The sequence below is a fragment of the Caenorhabditis briggsae genome (assembly GCF_000004555.2).
Source record: "Caenorhabditis briggsae complete genome, chrV, whole genome shotgun sequence".
Classification (NCBI taxonomy): domain Eukaryota; kingdom Metazoa; phylum Nematoda; class Chromadorea; order Rhabditida; family Rhabditidae; genus Caenorhabditis; species Caenorhabditis briggsae.
The window spans coordinates 6,507,082-6,525,680 of NC_013488.2; the positions used below are offsets into that span (position 1 = coordinate 6,507,082).

The 18,599-nt window shown below is 39.6% G+C and overlaps 3 protein-coding genes and 1 non-coding gene across 4 annotated transcripts; 1 reads left to right on the forward strand and 3 right to left on the reverse strand.

The window, feature by feature from the left end:
* Positions 1–982: 982 nt before the first annotated feature.
* CBG28665 lies at positions 983–1,055 on the reverse strand. Its single transcript has one exon. It is a non-coding gene (tRNA).
* On the reverse strand, positions 1,046–1,258 carry CBG27354 (the record flags this gene model as incomplete). The annotated part of the gene is made up of 1 exon (XM_045237159.1): positions 1,046–1,258. The coding sequence occupies one exon, from the start codon at positions 1,256–1,258 to the stop codon at positions 1,046–1,048; it is 213 nt and encodes a 70-aa protein (XP_045098551.1).
* Positions 1,259–9,614: 8,356 nt separating this feature from the next.
* On the reverse strand, positions 9,615–10,075 carry Cbr-rps-27 (the record flags this gene model as incomplete). The annotated part of the gene is made up of 2 exons (XM_002647335.1): positions 9,615–9,740; positions 9,950–10,075. The coding sequence occupies 2 exons, from the start codon at positions 10,073–10,075 to the stop codon at positions 9,615–9,617; spliced, it is 252 nt and encodes an 83-aa protein (XP_002647381.1).
* An 818-nt stretch (positions 10,076–10,893) lies between these two features.
* CBG06447 lies at positions 10,894–18,454 on the forward strand (the record flags this gene model as incomplete). Its single annotated transcript, XM_045237160.1, has 9 exons — positions 10,894–10,974; positions 11,022–11,234; positions 11,285–12,066; positions 12,124–12,570; positions 12,621–14,328; positions 14,799–15,859; positions 16,028–18,128; positions 18,177–18,372; positions 18,426–18,454. 9 exons carry the CDS (start codon positions 10,894–10,896, stop codon positions 18,452–18,454), a joined length of 6,618 nt encoding a protein of 2,205 aa, XP_045093213.1.
* Positions 18,455–18,599: the final 145 nt, after the last annotated feature.

Sequence of the window (18,599 nt, forward strand, 5' to 3'; positions counted from 1 at the left end):
ACTGAATTTCTGAAAGAAAAAACATCTGGAAATGATAAGCACCAAAAATGACTCATATTCCATGCAAACTCGCTTCGATTGAACTCTTCTTCTTTGCCAGCTGGCTTTAGCAGCCCTTGACCCTTTTATTCCTCTTTTTTTTATATTAATGTATTCATCGAGGTGTCTCTATTCATAATCATCATATGAAGATGAAGAGGTGGAGGAGGAGCGCGGACACAAAGCGAAACGGGCGGTACACGAACAAGTGACCTTACTGTCAAACAGTTCAAAGCGGTTTTTTGTTGTTCATGGAATATGATCTGGCACGCAAACGGCGCTCTAATGATAACCTGAATAGCGTACGACCTCTCGGAGCCTTCGAAATGAGGGTCAAATGGCTGGAGGGGAAATGGGCGGTACGGTCTCTCTCGAGTGATTCATGATCGGCTTGGCGCCGCGCCAACACCAATTATGGACTTTTGGGGAGGACAACAGATGGTAGAAGAATAACCATCTGGGATTAAGCACGAAAGAATGATGACAATGTCACATGGTCATTTTGCAGAATTCTGTATTGAAGACGATTAGAAGTTTCGAAAACCATGATGATGGAGAAGTATGATGTTTGTCTTCTTCTAGAAATGACGAAATTTAGTGAGAAACAATAGGATAAGCCAGGAAAATTTCGGGAAAATTCTGGAAATTTTTTGTATAAACAACAAAAAAGTTCTGGAGACTCATTATCAGAAAAAGGGCAGAGGTTGAGGATGCTAGTTTCTTAGTTTTCGAGAGTCCTAGGTTTCTAGAATCCAACAAAAATCATAAAAGTTTACCGAAAATCTAAATTCCAAAATTGGAAAATCAGATATTTCGAGATACTGAAAAATATTCAAGATTTCAGAAGTTCGGAACCTCATGGCATGCTCTAAAAACTAGGAAAATCAAAAAATTTTTGAACGTCCTATTTTTCCAATATTGAAAAAAAAACCAAAAGAGGACCTGATCTCGGGCGGGCTCGAACCACCGACCTTCTGTGTGTTAGACAGATGTGATAACCACTACATCACGAGACCACCGAAAGTAACACATTGCGAGTGCGTATAATTGAGAGGGCAAGAGAAAAGTTGGAAGGGGAGAAGAAAGAGATAGGAAAGAGAGATAGTAGGTAGAAGAAAATACTAGATTGAGCAAAGAGGAAATTTTTGAAAATCCTAATACCTTTAGAAATTACACAACAACAATTCAATCTTTGTGAAATGTGTCTTTGATTATTCATCTATTGAACCTTTTTTTCCGAAAAATCCCTAAACCGCTAATGAGTCAAATACGGTAACCCAGAAGACACAAACTACAAAACACTCGGCAATTTTCAAAGATTTCACAAAAATCGTATATTTATAAATATTTAATCGTTTGAGTTTTTATTCCGGCCTTGAGACCTCCCCGCCGCCGACAATGATGAGGATGATGAAAAAATATTGGCGGGAAAGAAATTAAAATTGAAAATCTCCCAAACAAATGGAAAGAATTGAAGGCGTTTACGATTGGTAGACAGTAGGATAGGGGTATTCGTTTATAGCTTTTTGATCTCCTTCTTTTTTTCCTTTTTTTCTTGGCTACGAAAAAAAGTAAGGTCGTTGAGGTAATAACTAGAAATGATGATGGGTGTTCAGGAGATGGTAAACAGTAGAATTATCCGAAAAGTGGTGGAATTTTGTGTCTCGAGAACGTCGGAAACAACAAAAATGCAAAATTTAGAGTTTCGAGTTTCCTAATTTTTCGACTTGGGCCATTACAAACTCTGTGAACACTCTAGTAGAATGATCCACTGACTTTAAAATTTGATCTAATTTTTCTTGGTTTCAGTAAGAGATACCAAAAAGTGGTCAACTAACAAAATGTTTTTGATATTATGAAAAACATTTTGTCAGGTAACAATTTTTAATATCATTTACAGGAAACGAGATATGCGGGCTCAAAGTTAAAAGTCGGCGCTCCCCGGCTGAGCAACGTTGTCGGCTGGCTAGCTCTTAGCTTTGACCCAATTTATCTCGGTTCTCATGAAAGATATCAAAAAGTTGTCAGCTAACAAAATTTTGTGGATATCATGATAAAAATTTTATCAGATGACACTTTTTGATATTTTTTACAGGAAATGAGATAAATTCACTCAATGTTGATGGTTTGGAAGAGCGCTCTATTTGAGTTTTTTACAGTATTTCCAAAGTTCCAAAAATCAGCGACTTTTTTTAAAATTTGTAATACTATGGAAATGAATCATTCAAGTTTGTTTCAGGATTAAAAAAAGATCAAGTGTGTTTTTTGAACTGACCATGATGACTCAAAAAGTGGATTATGGTACTGCCGGGGCACTATACAGTAATAAAGTAACAAAGTGCTAAAGTACTACTACAGGCAACCAATAATTCAGGATGATCAGAGGTTAAATGTGCAAACAATCAGTGTTCCACCATAAAAGGGGGAACAATAGTTTAGGTGGTGAACCGGTCCATTGAACAGCTGTATTTGGATAGGGAACAGGTAACGAGTACCAGTTGCCAACTGACTAGAAATCGGTACCTTAGAGATTAGAAAAGCTACAAATTGGAAGAGAATTTCAAAAGAATAAGTTTTCCGGTTGAAACTTGCATGCATTTACCGTAAGAACTCTAACAGAATGCCCTCGATTCTTCAACTTTGAGCCCATATATCTTATTCCCTGTAAAATATAGCAAAAAGTATTCAACTGACAAAATTTATGTCATAAAATTTTACATATTTTGTTAGTTGACCAGTTTTTGATAACTTTTATAGGAACCGAGATAATTAAGGTCAAAGTAAGCAAAGGTTTTCGTCGTTGACAATCGAATGACCCTCAAACCCTCAACTTTGAAGCCTTATATCTCATTTGCTGTGAAAGGTATCAGAAAGCGTTTAACTGATAAAATGTTTATTATAATATGAAAAACATTTTGTCAGTTGATTACTTTTTAGTATCTCTCACAGGAACCAAGATAGTTAAGGTCAAAGTAAGCACGGTTTTTCATCTTCAACAATAAAGGCCAAAGTTAACTGAAAAAAATCTTCATCATATAATTATAAATATTTTGTCAATTAACCACTTTGAAATTTTCCATACGAAACTAGATAAATTGGCTCAAAGTTAGAGGGACCATTCAACGAGAAAGATATTATGAAGAGATGTAAAAATGTCAGCATAATGCATCATAGACCAAAAAAGGAAGAAAAAAGGAATGTGGGAAAAAAGAGCTGTTGCCCCAAAAAATGGCTTTGAAACCTAACATGTCTCGCTCTCTCCAGATGCCTACTACTAATGTTTACCGCGCGGATTGTTGCTCTTTCGCAGGAAACCGCAGAGAGAAATACAGAGAGCTAGCCCTGATTTCTCCCGAAAAACTGACGGAAAACTGATGACTTGGCTGGTCATTTACGTGAAAAGAGAAGCTCGTTTTTTTCCGTTTTTCACACGCACAATTTGGCACCTATCGGAAGATTAGGGTGAGAAGGGAAAAGTTGGTATTTGGGTTGAAGATTACTTTCGGAGACGGAAATTAGCGTGAGAGTGATTAAAGACAATAGGATTTTTTGATGCATGAAAATGATGGTGTGGAAAATAATTCAAACATCCTGGATAAAGAAATTTTAGGTCAAGTAGGAAAAAAATGTCTAATGATACAAAGCAACCAAAAAAATCCATAAAGGGGTTCTAAAAGTATGTACAAGATACTTACCTTGAAACCTGTAATAGAAGGGCCCCCACCCTGTCAAGTTTGAGCTCTTTTTTTTTCTTGGCTCCTATGCGAGATGTCAAAAATGTGTCAACTGATAAAATGTTTGTGATATTATGATGAACAATTGATTAGTTTGACAACTTTTTTATATCTTTAACATGAACAAAGGAATGAAAAAATGTCAACTGATAAAATATTTCTGATATTATGATAAACATTTTATAATTTAGCAAATTTTTTTATATCTTTTAGAAGAAATGAGATGTGCTCAAAGTTGAAAGTAAAGGGGCCCTTCTATTACAGGTATACAATTTATGATTCGAAAATCTGAAAAGATTCGAAAATTTTCGGATTACCCTACATTTTTAAAACCATCAATTATAGAAACATTTTTTGTAATTGACATCGAACTAATTTTTTTTCGAAAAAATTCCATCGAAACGAATAACTGTAAACTCTCTAGTAGAACTTAACTTTCAAATTCGAACAAATTCATCTCAATCCCTGTGAAAGATATTAAAAAATTGTCAACTGACAAAACACTTTTGGAATTCTGATAGACATTTTATCATTTGACAACTTTTTATATATCTTACTGGAATATATATATATATATATATATATATATATATATATATCAGAATATGTATATCTATCAGAAATGTCTATCAGAATTCCAATATATATATATATATATATATATATATATATATATATATATATATATATATGGGCTCAAAGTTAACACCCATACTTGCCGTATTTGCGTATTTGTGATATTGTGATGAATAATTTATCAGTTGTCAAACTTTTGATATTTCACAGGAACCGAGATAATTGAACTCAAAACGTACTTACGTAATAAGCTTCTATAAGAGAGGAAAAGATGGTTTATCGTTTATCGACCTGATTTTTGTAGAAAAAGATATGACTCAATTTGAAAAGTTTGAAAAGATTTTCAATCAAAAAGAATTAATAGAAAACCTTCTAGATGAGTTCTACAGGACAAGTACAGTAATACAAAAAGAAAAGGTGAGAAGGAACAAAAAGCACTTCGCTACGCCTGCGCCACCTGAACCTGGTTTTTTGTTCTTGGGGATACTTCATGTTCATTCTATATTGTTAGTCCATCATCATCATCCCACCTCACTGTCTCTTCCGAATGTCTACGTAAGAAAAGCTGGGTGGCGGTGCGAACGAACGGTAGAAACGCAGAGATCGAAACAAAAAGACTCTGTGTTGCGCCAAAAAAAAAGAAAGAGAGTGTCGGTGACTATGTGTACATGGTTGGATGATTGTCAAGCGTCAAGCACACGATGACAGAAGAGAAATGAACTGGTTGGCATGGGGGAGGCTTGAGAGGGAGAGCGTATTGTATTGTACCTGACAGAATATGTATGACAACAAATAGGCTGGTGGCAAGCAGCTACGTCTTCTAGGAGTCATGCTTCGTTAAGGAATATCGGTTGGAATCGGAAGAAAGGATTGGTTGTTAAGGAAACCTGTGGGAGAAGAAAGACAGTGAATTCAGATTTTGAAACTCCCGGGCCTCAAGTATACCGTAAACACTCTGATTTAATGATCCACTAACTTTCAAATTTGAGCCCATTTCTCTCGGTTACTGTAAAAGATATGAAAAACAGGTTAACTAGCAAAACATTTCTGAAATTATGATGAAAGTTCTGATAGTTAGTCACTTTTTACTATCTTTTACAGGAAATGAGATATATAAGTTGAACAGTCGGCGCTTGCCAGCTGAGCTACGCGGTCGACTGCCAACTTTTCCACTTTGAGCCAATTTATCTCAGTTTCTGCGGAAGATATTTAAAAAAACTGGTTAACTGACAAAATGTTATTCATAATATCTCACATATTTTATCAGTTGACTACTACTTAATGTCGTTCACACTAAATTTGATATAAAAGATCAAAGATGCCGGCCATTCTATCCGAGTGTTTACGGCAATACAATCATTCATATGTTTTTTTCGAAGATCTTCGTCTGCTAATCACTAAAGGAGTACTCAAAAATTGCTTATTTCTTCTCATTTAATTAACAGAAAACATGCCTTTTGAGAATTAATATACTATTTCGTTTCCTAAGTCAGTAATTCTAACGACTTATTTCATTTTTGACAAGTTTAGTCATCTAGTTAGTTCTAATACTTCAAAAAAGGATTTTTTAATTTTTGAATTGAAATTTCTATACCTTGGCCTAAAAATCTTTTTCTTCTAAAAATACAGTACCTGACGCAGGCATCCTGTATTTCATACATTTTCTAGCATATTTGCTTGTTTGAAATTCTTCGAATCCATGTTACTCATAGTGTCCATATGCATAGTTAGGGCAAATCTACATACGTCACAGATAACACTGTAGAAATATGACTAACTATTGAGAAGTGCAAAACGAAGAGCAGGGGAACAGTTCTGAGAAATTTTTCTATGAATTTTGTAGTTTTAATACCAAAAAGTAATTCTACAAAAGAATTGCAAAAATCCAAAAAATTTATAAAAAAGAACGCCTTCAGTACCATTGTTGACTTTGTAGGTTTTTCAAAAGGTCTTTTTTCAGATATCAGAAACAAATTTAAAGCTAAAAAAGGACACCTGGATGATCCAGATTGCTCATGGCGGAAAAATTTGGGTCCCCGCACTTCCACGTGGCTTACCGTAATCACTCTAAAAATATCATCTCTCCCCCAGACAGTCAACTTTGATCCTATTTATCTCATTTCATGTTAAAGATTTTAAAAAAGTGATCAATTGACATAATGTTAACCATACAATTTTACACATTTTGCAAGTTTGCCAATTTTAGATATCTCTTACAGGAACCAAGATAAATTAGCTCAAAGTTGAAAGATAAAAAAGTTAAACACATGAAAGAAGAAAAATCACTAACACACCAAAAAGAGAAGGTCATTGGAAAAAGGTTCAGAGGTGTTGCTCATTCTTCTCCCCCTCTCTGAACACATGTCTCTCCTCCCGAAGAACACGATGACAGTGTCTTGGGGAGCACAAAAAACGGTTCCTTTCTTGGCTCCGCCGCCGCCCTCCGCCTCGACCGCCATCACTATATTTGCTCTTTTCCAAAGACGGCTGGAGAGAGCAAATCGAAGAAAAAAAACAGTTGTAGAAATGGTGCGAAATAAGAAAACATAACACAGAGAGACATGTGTCCGATTTTTGACCCGACTTCGAAAAATTTTTGACATAGAGAATTGTATATATTTGGGAGGGGAGGAAGAAGAAGGATACGATTGCCGGTGTGTTGCTCAAATAGAATCTGTTTTTTTCTGATTCCTGGATATGGGGATATACAGGATGTTCGTTTTTGTAAGATCTATCCGTGGAAGGGCATCGTATTCGCTTTGAATGAAGGGCCAGCCTTGGGGTTTCTGAAAAATGACAATTTCAGAGATCATATTTTTGAGATTGTTGCCGTTTTTTTCAATCGGTTGGAATCTTCCTTTAAACCTGCAATAGAAGGGCACCGTTACTTTTAACTTTGAGCTCATTTATATCATTTCCTGACAAAGATACGAAAAAGTTATCAACTGTTAAATTGTTTATCATATTTTCACGAACATTTTATCAATTGACAGATTTTCTTGTATTTTTCGTAGGAAACGAAAACAATTGGCTCAAAGTTAGAAATTAGGGGTCCCTAGGAACGTCCCCATACATGTCGCGGGCCTGGCCCGGGTTATTGAGGGAAAATTTTTAAGAGTCATTTTTTGAGAGAAAACTGGATTTTTGGGAACGTTTTATCAAAAGTTTTTTGTTTTCAGGTTTGAGAAGGGTCATGGGATAAATTTCGTGCTTTAAAATTATTATTTTGATAAAAATGTATCAAAAATTATCAGAAAATTTTCGAAATTATCGGAACCCGGGCCGAGATTTAGCAAGTATGAACGTCCCTTCTGTTATAGGTTATTGAACTAGCCATGCTAAAGATCCGCAAATGTAATGAACCTGTAGAAATCGAATTATGGCAGAAGTTAATTTTCTGAAAAAAAAACTTGCCATCTACAAAAAGTTCTAGGTGTTTTGCGAAGCTTTCAGAATGATCGAATAAAAACTAATCTTATTCATACCAAAACTGGCAATTTCAGCTAAAAATTAAAAAAAAAGGATCTACGGGAAACACTCTAATAGAATGACCCCGCTAACTTTCATCTTTAAGACAATTTATCTCAGTTTCTGTAAAAGATATCAAAAAGTGGTCAACTGACAAAATGTTTATCATAAAATCTAAAATATTTTATCAGTTGACAAAATTTATATATCTCTCACAGGAGTCCAGATAATTGAGCTCAAAGTTAACAATTAGAGGCGCTCTTCTCTGGTAATTCTAATAATTCCAGAAATCAACTTTGAAAAGTATAAAAATATGCATATACACACTTTCATTTATTCTCCTTCTCACTCTCTCCTCTATTAAAATTCAAATTTTCGGATTACGTGCCCAGCGCTACCGAGGCTTAATGCCCTGTCGAAACCAGTGCGTCGCAAAAAAATACGAAGAAATTGGAGAAAGTTTTACGGTTTTTTTTTGCATGATGAAGAAACGGATGTTTTTCTAACGCGGAAGGAAAACAACGAAAAGAAACTGAGAATGATGGGCAAATACAATGAGCTCGTGGGCAAGAAGGAGATGGTTTTGACAGTGCTGCGGACAGGGGGTTTGAAACAAGGATCCTTGTTTTGTTACGTGAATATTACCGACATGCTAAAGGAAATCCAAGTGAGAATTTTTGAATTTTTTGCCACGTCATAAAATATTCACTTGAAAACGAGTCCCATATTAAATACGTAATATTGTTTCACGTATTTATTATAGAACTCTCTTTCAGGCGCTTTTTACATGAATATTTTATGACGTGGAAAAAAAGTAGGTCACGTGAATATTTGAATTTAAAGTTTTCACCTAACCGTGTCGCATTAATTATTGCCATAAAGAATAAATAGTATAATAAAAATTTAGCACGCGCCACAGTTGGCATATGTAATACCTATAACACCAGAATCACCCGAGATTCAGATGGCATTGAAACGCACTTGTCCTTTCCTACCTTTCCTATTCGTGTATTCTTCTCATTTACTTTGGCACTTTCGACTTCTCGCCCAGAAACATGGCCAATTACTGCACTAATTATTTCGTCGTCTCATTACCTGTGTTTGATTTGAAGTGGAGGGAGGAGAATGTCTAGGAAAAGCTGCCTCAAGGTTGGAAACGGGGAACAATAGTACAGAAGAAGGGATTATGATAATGGGGTAAACGATTACAGAAGTGATAATCTCCGAAAACCCGGGGAGAGGGTATATCGTGCGGAAAATGATTTACTTCTTTTTTAGGAGCGAAAGTGGAGGTTCGCATTTCACTTGTAACTGAATACCCACTTTTACATATAAAATATGCAAGTAAACAGCTAATACTTTTTTTCTGTTTGAAATGGCAATGAGACCTTCGGCAACGCTCATTACCGGAAACGGGAAGATCCAGTTGTTCGACACTGTTAACGGGAAGTCAATTAGCTGAAAGTCTTGAAAAGAATGATGTCTCAATGACACATTTTAAAATCAACAGTTTTTGTTCTTTTCAACAAAGTATCGGATTTTTTGTTCAGAGTTTACAAGGAGGACACCAGATCAATTTTTTCAGGATTAATCGGAATCGCCAATTCAGGTGGCAACTAAACCCTCTTCTCTATTCAAATTTTCATTCATTTCTCCGGAATATCTGAAATTCATTCACACTTGTCTGTTGTTGTTGTTGAGAATTAAATAACAAATTTTTTAAACAACTGTTTTTTCTTATCAACCAAAAATAGGAAGAGATGTGAACAAACAATTTATGTAACAATTACGGGAAACTTATTGCTTCTTGCGGAAGGAGCATCCCTCGGTGAGCTTAGCCTTTCCTCGGGTTGGCTGGCAGAGGACGGTGTTGCATCCAACGCAGACAACGACGGTCGTGGCGTGCGAGAAGACAGTTGAAATCTGAAAAACAGGAATTGGTGATTTGTCTGGGCAAAAATATGCAGCTTCTAACGGAAATCTCTAACCAACTGTGTTAAGACGAAAGTACCCATCAGTGCGATAGAGATATATTAATATCCCAATTATGAACTGTATAATAAAATCTTTCTTTGGCATACGAACTTTTGCTTGTATTGATCTATGTAGCAGCTGTTGAAAACCTAACTCACCTTGAAGCATCCCGAGCACTTGACGTCCATGAAGTAGGAGTTTGGGTGTTGAACAAGACGCTTGAGCTTGTGGCGTCTGATCTCCCTTTGTGGCTCTGGGTGAAGCAGGTCAACGGCCAAAGGCATTTTTATTCCACTTGTTGAGCGGTGCTGGCTGAAAATTCAGTTGAGCAATGACATTTTCATCAGGCTTTTTATAGAGAACAAGAGAAACGAGGAAAAAAATTGCGAAAATGTCAAAATATTGAGAAAGATTTCGAAATTTGTTTTTATGTGCATTCTGACTTGAAGTAATTTTCGAAAAGGCTGTTGGTGGGAAGATTGAATAAGTACAGAGCGTTTCACAATTTCGAAAAACTTTCGAAAGGTAAAGCGAACAGTAAAAGATGAAATTAATCGATAAGTGTGTAGATAAGTCATGAGGCGGAAGTTAGAAGTCTAGAGAACAGTTGAAAATATATTTTAAAGAATCGAATACTTCACTTTTCGTTCCGAAAAAACTCGAGAAACAGGAAAATTTCGAGCAAGAAAAACGATAAAATCATAATATCAGCTTTTGCTCGAAAGTCGATGACTTTTCCTACAATTTGACATTTAACGTAGAAAAAGGTGAACCTGATCATATAAACAGTTTTTCTTTCTGAAAATTTTCGAAAAACGACGAAAAAAATCGCCAAAAACCCCCAAAAAATAGGAAAAAAAGAGAAATTTTTAGGCCAATCGTTTTCAACGCAACGCAAATATGCGGCGCGCCTCAAATGGGCGGGGCAAGCAACCGTGCGGCAGGGTTTCGCGGAGCATCGTAGTGCGCGTTGTTTATCGTAAATCGGCGCGAAGAGTATTTTTTGAACAAAAACAGTTTAAAAAGTGGGTTAAAAGATAAAAAATCGTTTGAAAATTGAAAAGAAAAAATATGATTTTATCGAATTTTGTAAATTTCAGTAATGGGTGAACCAACAGAATCAGGCACGAGTAAAGAGAAACCAATCGAAATCGATGAAGATGAAGAATCTTCTGACGGAGAGGTAATATTTAGAAAACAACGATTTTAATGTTATGAAATTTTTCTCAGAACTCCGTAATTATCCTCGATAGCGATACAGAACCAGAGGATCGTGCTGACGACGAAAATCGAGTTGAAGAAGAAGACGATGACGATGAAGAAGAGTCGGAAGATTCAGAATCCGATGACGAAGATTCTGATAGCTCCATAGACACAGATTCCGTGAATTCAGTTTGGTCAGATGTGAAAGAATCCGCAGGAGCTATTACAGCAGAAGCGGCTGTAAGATTTTTTTTTCTTTTTTTTAAATTTGTAATTTTTTGAACTTTTAGGAAGCAAAAACCATCAAAAAATTCGAAAAAGCGATCACATTCATCGCCGACGAGGAGATCGATAAAGGGCAGAAGATTCTAGAAAAACTTCTCGATGATCCAATTGTGTCCTGTTATCGTCAGGAGGAGCTGGACTATGAGTCTCTAGAAGAGCCACCACGGCTAGCAAAAATGCTCAAAATCTATATAGCTACTCACAAAAATTTAGCAAAACTTGCCGAAAAAGCATTGGAAAGGGAAGGACTCGATGAAAAAGAAAAATTTGAATTGAAGCACGAGGAAATTCAACATCTGTGTCAAGTGTTGGCTTACGAACCCAATAATTCTGAAATCTGGTTCGATGTGGCAATGAAATGCGTGGAATTTGGCGACCTAAATTTCGCAAAGTACTCTTTCAAACGCTGTGAATCCCTTAAAGAATCCCTTGAGGCTCATGCCACGTTGCTCTTTGTCACCTGTGATTATAGCGGGTGCCTGACTGTTCTGAAGCAGTATCAGGAGCAGAACGATTTGAATGATAAAATGAAATACTTGAAATTCAAAATTAGGTCAACCAATCAGTACTACAAGCTTCTTTGTGATCGAATCTTCGAGGAGGATGAGGTTTATGCGAATGTGGATATCGTTGAGAAGATTAAAATTATGGCATTTGATGAGAGAATCAATGAATTGAGAAAGAGAATCGAGGAGAATACAAGGGGAATAATGGAGCAGCAGGAAAGGATTGAAGGGGATGAGGAGTGGATGTCAGCGATTCAAGTTAATATATCGGATCAGTTGGAGTAAGCTTTTTTGTAAATTTCCAGAATCCACTTGGCAAACGAATCCTCTTTTTCCAGCCTCCCCTCTGTTTGCACACTCTTCTGTGACCTATTCGATCGCATTAACGCGCACTCTCACTGCCGAAACCAGCTCATCGAGATCAGCGAATGGGAGTCTCGTCGTGACTATCTTGACGTCATCTTAACACTCGAGAAAATCGTGGATATCGTGGATTGCGTCGAGGAGATGACCGAGAAGACTGAGGAGATGCTCAAGACAAAGAAGGGAAGAAGGCAGAAGCGTCAGGAGAAAAAGGAGTATCTGGCGAACTGGAGACGACGGCTGTTCGTGGAGAGGGGTAGTGTGGATGACGTGGCAGATTCAGAAGCTAATACGACAGCAGATGAGGATGATTCACAGGTGGAGGACGATGATGGAATGCCTGATTTGGAATTGGCTCAAGAGTTTCATCTAGAGTATTCTGAAGTGAAGTCATTACGATGTGGGGAGAGAAGAAGGGAGAGGTGAGTCTATCTGTTGGTCTGTGCATCCAGATGTCTCAGCTAATTTTTAGAACGCCTCCACCAAGTCAACCTTCTGAATTCATCGACTGTGACGCTATTCTAGAACTTTTGGGATTCCGATTCAATGGCGGACCTCACACAATCCTGGATATCATTGAAGAAACATTGCTCATCATTACCGAACACGTATCACATAATGCTCTTCCTGAATCCATGCGTCAAGTAACACGAGAAATGTATAATCGTCTGGCACTTTTTGAAGATGTCCAAGAGGAGAAATACCACGAGATGGGACTGATGTTAATTGAGTTGGGCTCCCGGAAAGCCATGGAGACGATGGTTCTTTGCTATATTTCGTCGATCTTCAAGCAGATGGATCCACCGAAGCATGAGCGAATCCACGTGTTGCGATTTATGTGGAAATATTCACAAACTGGGTTGAAAGACGAGACGAAGCTGGAGTACTTGCACACACTTCGATCCTTACTGGAACCCGAAGAATCAGTTGCCACTTCGTGTGGCTCGTTTGCCACGTGGGATGTGGACCTGGCTATCGACGATCTGGAGAAGAAGAAGAGAATCGATAGTGTGAAGCATCTTTGGAAGGCGAAGAATTATGAAAGCCTTGTTGAGATTCTGGAGAACGACATCGACTTCTCAACTATAGGCACGGAGGAGGCTATGGAGTTGTTGAGCTATTGGATGCAATCTCTGGAGAGGATGAAGGCCTATGTGGAATTTGTGGTTTTGCTGGCTCGTGTCATGCACTTCTATTTGTTCTCTGTAGAGGAGGAGAAGATGGTTGAGAAGCATATCGAATCGATCCTTTTCAAGCTCCATAGAATCTCAGGTGCCGAGTATTCGAAAATCCCAAATCACCAGACGCTTTTCACAATAGGATATTTCATCTGCCACGTGTTCAAAAAGTTTCCAAGATTTGAGAAGGATTGGAGGAACTGGAGAGTACTGTATGAGATAGTCAGGATCCAACGGGGCGATGCTAAAGAGTACATTGAGACGTTGAACAGAACGGATCACCCCAATGTGATGCCTTTGTTGGAAATGGATCTACTGGTTAAGGCGCACGAGGTACTCGGAGAGCATCAATGTTGCGCGCAGAAGAGCTACGATTTCCTTCTCTTCGTTATCGATAAATACCGAGAGCTTGTGGAGGAGAACATACCGATTTTGGAGATATGCTATTTGAAGGAAAATGGATTTCTTTGGAATAATCTCAACGAGGAGCTCTCTCAAATTCTATTTTGCCTATTCGGAAAGTTCTCGAGAAAAGTGAGAGCTCGAGAGAACCATGAGAACGGTGGGAAGTGTGTGAACACCCTTGAAATCGCTACTCGGGTGCTATCGGTGATTCTGGTCCAGCCACTTCCACTACACGATGATAAGGAGAAGCTGATGCATGATGTGATAGAGCTGATAAATTCGAAATTCCCGTTCTTTCTAGAAGTTTCGAATGAGAAGAAGGAGCAAATGAGGGAATTCAAAGCGGCACTTAAAAAGTCATGCACGATAGAAGACGTCGATTCCAGTCTAGATAAATATCGAGATGATGTGCATACCTATCTTCAGTCGATGGTTTGGTATGCGATGGCGTTGAGTTCATTCAGACAGAATTCGTTCAAGGAGGCTTCGAAATTCGCGGAGCTTTACTTGCTAACTGAAGAATCTGCTTGTGATAATCGGTTGAGGATGTCGGCGTGGGCGATTTTGGCACATACGAATATGCATGATTTGTTTCAGGTAGGGAATTTAGAAAGTTTGAAGCTGAAGGTCCCACCACGACAACTACAGTAACCTGAAAATGTTTTTCTTTCAGAATTTATTTTTTCGTTTTTCACTGCTTTCCATATATGGGTTACTCCTGTGGTGGAAGGCACCTCGGGAGATTTTTCGGAAGCTCTTACTCGGCTCAATTTTGAAAAGCTAGCTCGGCAGCGAAGCGTATTATACATAAAATCATGAGAGGAATCTAATGGTATCGGTTGCCGAGCAAGTAAACTAACACAGAAAAAGTGTTTTTTGGAGCTTGCTCGGCAAGACTAAATTCCACCAATTCTGGCCATGTATGCTGCTTTCCGTCAGAAAAGTCGGAAAATAAAACTATTTTTAGGTTACGGTAGTTGTAGTGGAATCTTCGATCATGGGCAAAGCTCCGAGTTTTTGATACTATAATAATAATAATAATAATAATAATCAACCCCTAATTCCAGCTGGACCTCTGCGACATTTACGATCAGTGGAAATGGCGTATCATGCCATCCCGGCTAGCGATTCAAGCTCAAGAGCACGAACCAATACCTCATTTTGAGCTAGCCGCTCGTCTTTACCAACTTGCCACGTGTCTTGCCAGATTCCATCGAACACTTGCGAAAGACGATCCACGTCGGGCGGATACCCAAGACATCGCCAAACTGCGTGAAGATTCTCGACGTCATCTGGATAAATCGCTAGAATTGACAAGGTTAAATGATAATGGAACACAACCGGAACACCAATGGCTCTGCTATTTCTTCATTGGAAAAATAGAAGCAAAAATGGCAACATGGGACATTCTGAAAGTGGTGGAGAGCTTCTACGAGGCGGCGTGCGGATGCGAGTTGACCGGATTTTACTATCCGCAGAAGGTTCAGACCAAGCGACAACAGAACTTTGAACCATTGGAAGTTCACTACCAAGCGTTTTCAGCAGTCTATAAGTATCTGGAGAATAATGAATTGCCGGATTTGAAGATGTTGAGAAAGCTAAAAGTGATGTTAGCAGTGCTCTCTGATGGTCATAAAGTCGCAAAACCCAGCAGTTCCCTGTTCAAAGTGAATCCAGAAGTTTATGAGGTGGCAGATGAGCTAGTGATGGCTACGGTAACGGAGGAAGACGGCAACGGAGATGGAGGGTTCAAAGACGAGGACCTTCGGAAAGAGCTGGTCTCGGATATCAAGGATTTGTGCATGAGAGCCTTCTCCGTCGTCTCTGAAAAGTTCCCACATATAAAATCGTTCTATCGACTGGCACAAATCTATCTCGAAAAAGGAGAATTCGGTTTGGCATCTGAGCAAATCTTCAAGAACGTCTTCAAACGGAAGAAGAGAGATGACGGGATGTTCGATCATATCGTAGAGATAACATGTGCAGATTTGAATAGAAATGGGTCGCATTCGTTTCATATCGAGAGGTGTATCAAGATTGGTGCTCAAATTGCACAGAAGACTAACGATTTGCATCATGTTGTTGGGATGTTACAGACGATGGTTGGGATTATTTCGAAGAATGATGAGTGAGTATTATACCCCCAGAAACAGATCTGTGAAAATGAAATGTCGGGTGCTGTAGCTGAACGTCCCAACTACCGTATTACGGTACTTGCCGCAGCCACCAGATTTCCTCTTCCACGGCTCTTTATTTAGCATACCTGTACAATAACAAAAAAATAAACATTTCTCAGACAACACATTGACAAACCATCATGGAGACCAGTGGTAACCTTGTACTTGACGGCTATGGAGCAAATTGTGTCGACTCGAGATCATACCTCCACCCGAAGCACACCATCACCAGGACCGGATCGTCCCAAAACGCACCATCTCTCGATGAAATCCCTTCGAACGGATCTTTGGCGACTGTGGCAGACACTGCAGAAGTGCTCGAAACCCCAAGAAGAGCTTATCCGTTTGATCCGAGCGAAAACCGAAGTTATTATTGTCCATTGCTTCAACTCGATTGAGGAATTGAGACGGAGAAATCAGTCGAGTACGACTGGTGCGACCGGTGTTGATGGAAAGAAGAAGGTTGTGATCAAAAGGAAGTTCGATGCCGTCGACGTGGCGAAAAGTCTTCAGGGATCATCCAGCAGTAGTAGCACTTTGGATACGTTCGTTCAGAAGGCGTCAAGTTCTGCAGGCTCATCCACGTCGAACCAGCAGCTCACCGATATGGCTCGCGCCTTTCTGCTCAACGCTCAAAACTCCTCGCCCAATAAACAGTCCTATAACGAGTTGGCTCTTCAGTTGACAAAGCTTATGACAGCACAGAAGTCCACGTCATCACCTTCTAAGCCTGATTCAACGCCAGCGACGTCATCTGCCAACACAGCTTCTTCATCTTCCAACATCGTCCGTCCAGTCCCACGCTACTCACCGATCAGTGAAGACGACGAGGTGCAATGCATTGAGCCACCTGCAAAGAAGGCGGCAGTAACTGCTTCGGCGGCGCCTATTGCTCAGCTTCCTGCTCCGACGAAACCTGTAGTGGGTCCTCCTAAACCACCGACGACCGTAGTCAAGCCTATCATCAAGCCCATCATAAAGCCAGTCGCGAAACCTGCATCTACACCATCTGCACTGAATATGCTAACGTCTTCTGGAACGTCCTCTAAACCGGGACCATCGAATTCAAATTCAGCTCAAAATCTTCAGGCTGCTAAAAAACCTACAGTAGCCAAACCAGCTATTCCTGCAACACTAACCAATAGCAATCAACGGGAAGCGCTTCTGAAGTTCGCCCTTGCCAACATCAGTTCCACGGACGCACAAACGAAATTGCTGGTCCATCAGACGCTGAAAGCGTTGAATGTGCCAAATGCTGCGGCTGTAATAGCAGCAGCGTCGAAATCTGTGGCTACAGGAACGTCTTCTGCTTCTAAAGCGACTCCTACAACTTCTTTGAAACCTTCTGCATCTTCATCGTCCATCAGGGCGACGCCTTCTACATCTGCTCCTTATAAACCAACGCATTCAGCGTCTTCGTCGTCTATCAAGGCGACGTCTTCCGCATCTGGATTCCTGGCTGCTTCTTCAAAAGCAACGGCGTCTTCTACCTCTACTCCTAAAGCAACGCCTTCTACATCTGCCACTGGACTCCTCGCTGCTTCTTCCAAACCGACGACGTCTTCAACATCATCTACAGTAATCTCTGCAGATCGAACCATGATTCTGCAGGCTTTACAACAGGCTCAAGCCGCATCGCAGATTCAGCAAATACAGCTGGCACTGCAGCAAGCTCAACAAGCCCAAAAGGCTCAACTAGCAAGGGAGAACGCCGAGAATGCCCGAAAAGCCCAGGAAACTCATCAAAAGGCCTTACTAGTCCAATTGGCTAAAGAGCAGGCCGAGAAACAAGCCAAGGAGAACGCCGAGAAGGTCCGGAAGGCGCAGGAAGCCCGAAAAGCCCAGGAAGCACATCAAAAGTCCTTACTAGCCCAAAAGGCTAAGGAGCAAGCCGAGAAGCTAGCCCGGGAAAAGGCCGCAAAGGAGGCGTTAGAAGCCAAAAAACGCGAGGAACAACAGAGGGATTACTTCCAGAAAATCGCCTACCAAGCTCACGCCAAACAGGAGAAAGAGAAGCAGAAGAATGAGCAACAGGAGGCGTTGATAAAAGCTCAGCAGCAGGCGGTGGCGAATCAGTTGAATCAATTGAATCCGGCCGCTTTGATGGCTTTTATGAATGCGATGGGAGGACAAATGAATCTTCCCGGAACTTCGCGGGTTCAGCCACAGAAACCTGCGCAGCGGATTGCTCAGCAAATATCACAGAAGGCGCCGGTTACGGTAGGTTGACACAAGTGTCTAAAAAATGTTCAATTAGAGTCGTTTCAGTCTGCCGCCTCATCCTCATCCCAAGCGTTCCGAGCTCAGCCAGCACATCAAATCGTCCGCCCACAACCCCAACGTCCCAAACAAGCTCCGCCCACGACTTCCAGCGGCGGTCAGTTGACTGTGGAAGGCATCGAACAAGCTCTGAGCGCTTTCACGGACCCGGTTTACAAAGAGAAAATGCGTCAGAGTTTGATGGGTGAGTTTGAATAAATAGTTTGAATCAAAATTATCCAAAAGAGCAACTTTCAGAAGCACTTGCAAGACAAAATCCTCCCTAGACCCGATGCTTCATATCAACGATCTCAATTTTTTACTAATTTTCTAATTTCTGTTTGAATATGAACCGCTTTTTATCTACAGTATTCATTGAGGACCAGCCAGAGTAAAGGTAAAAAAATTATACAGATTGCTCAAAGTGTATGG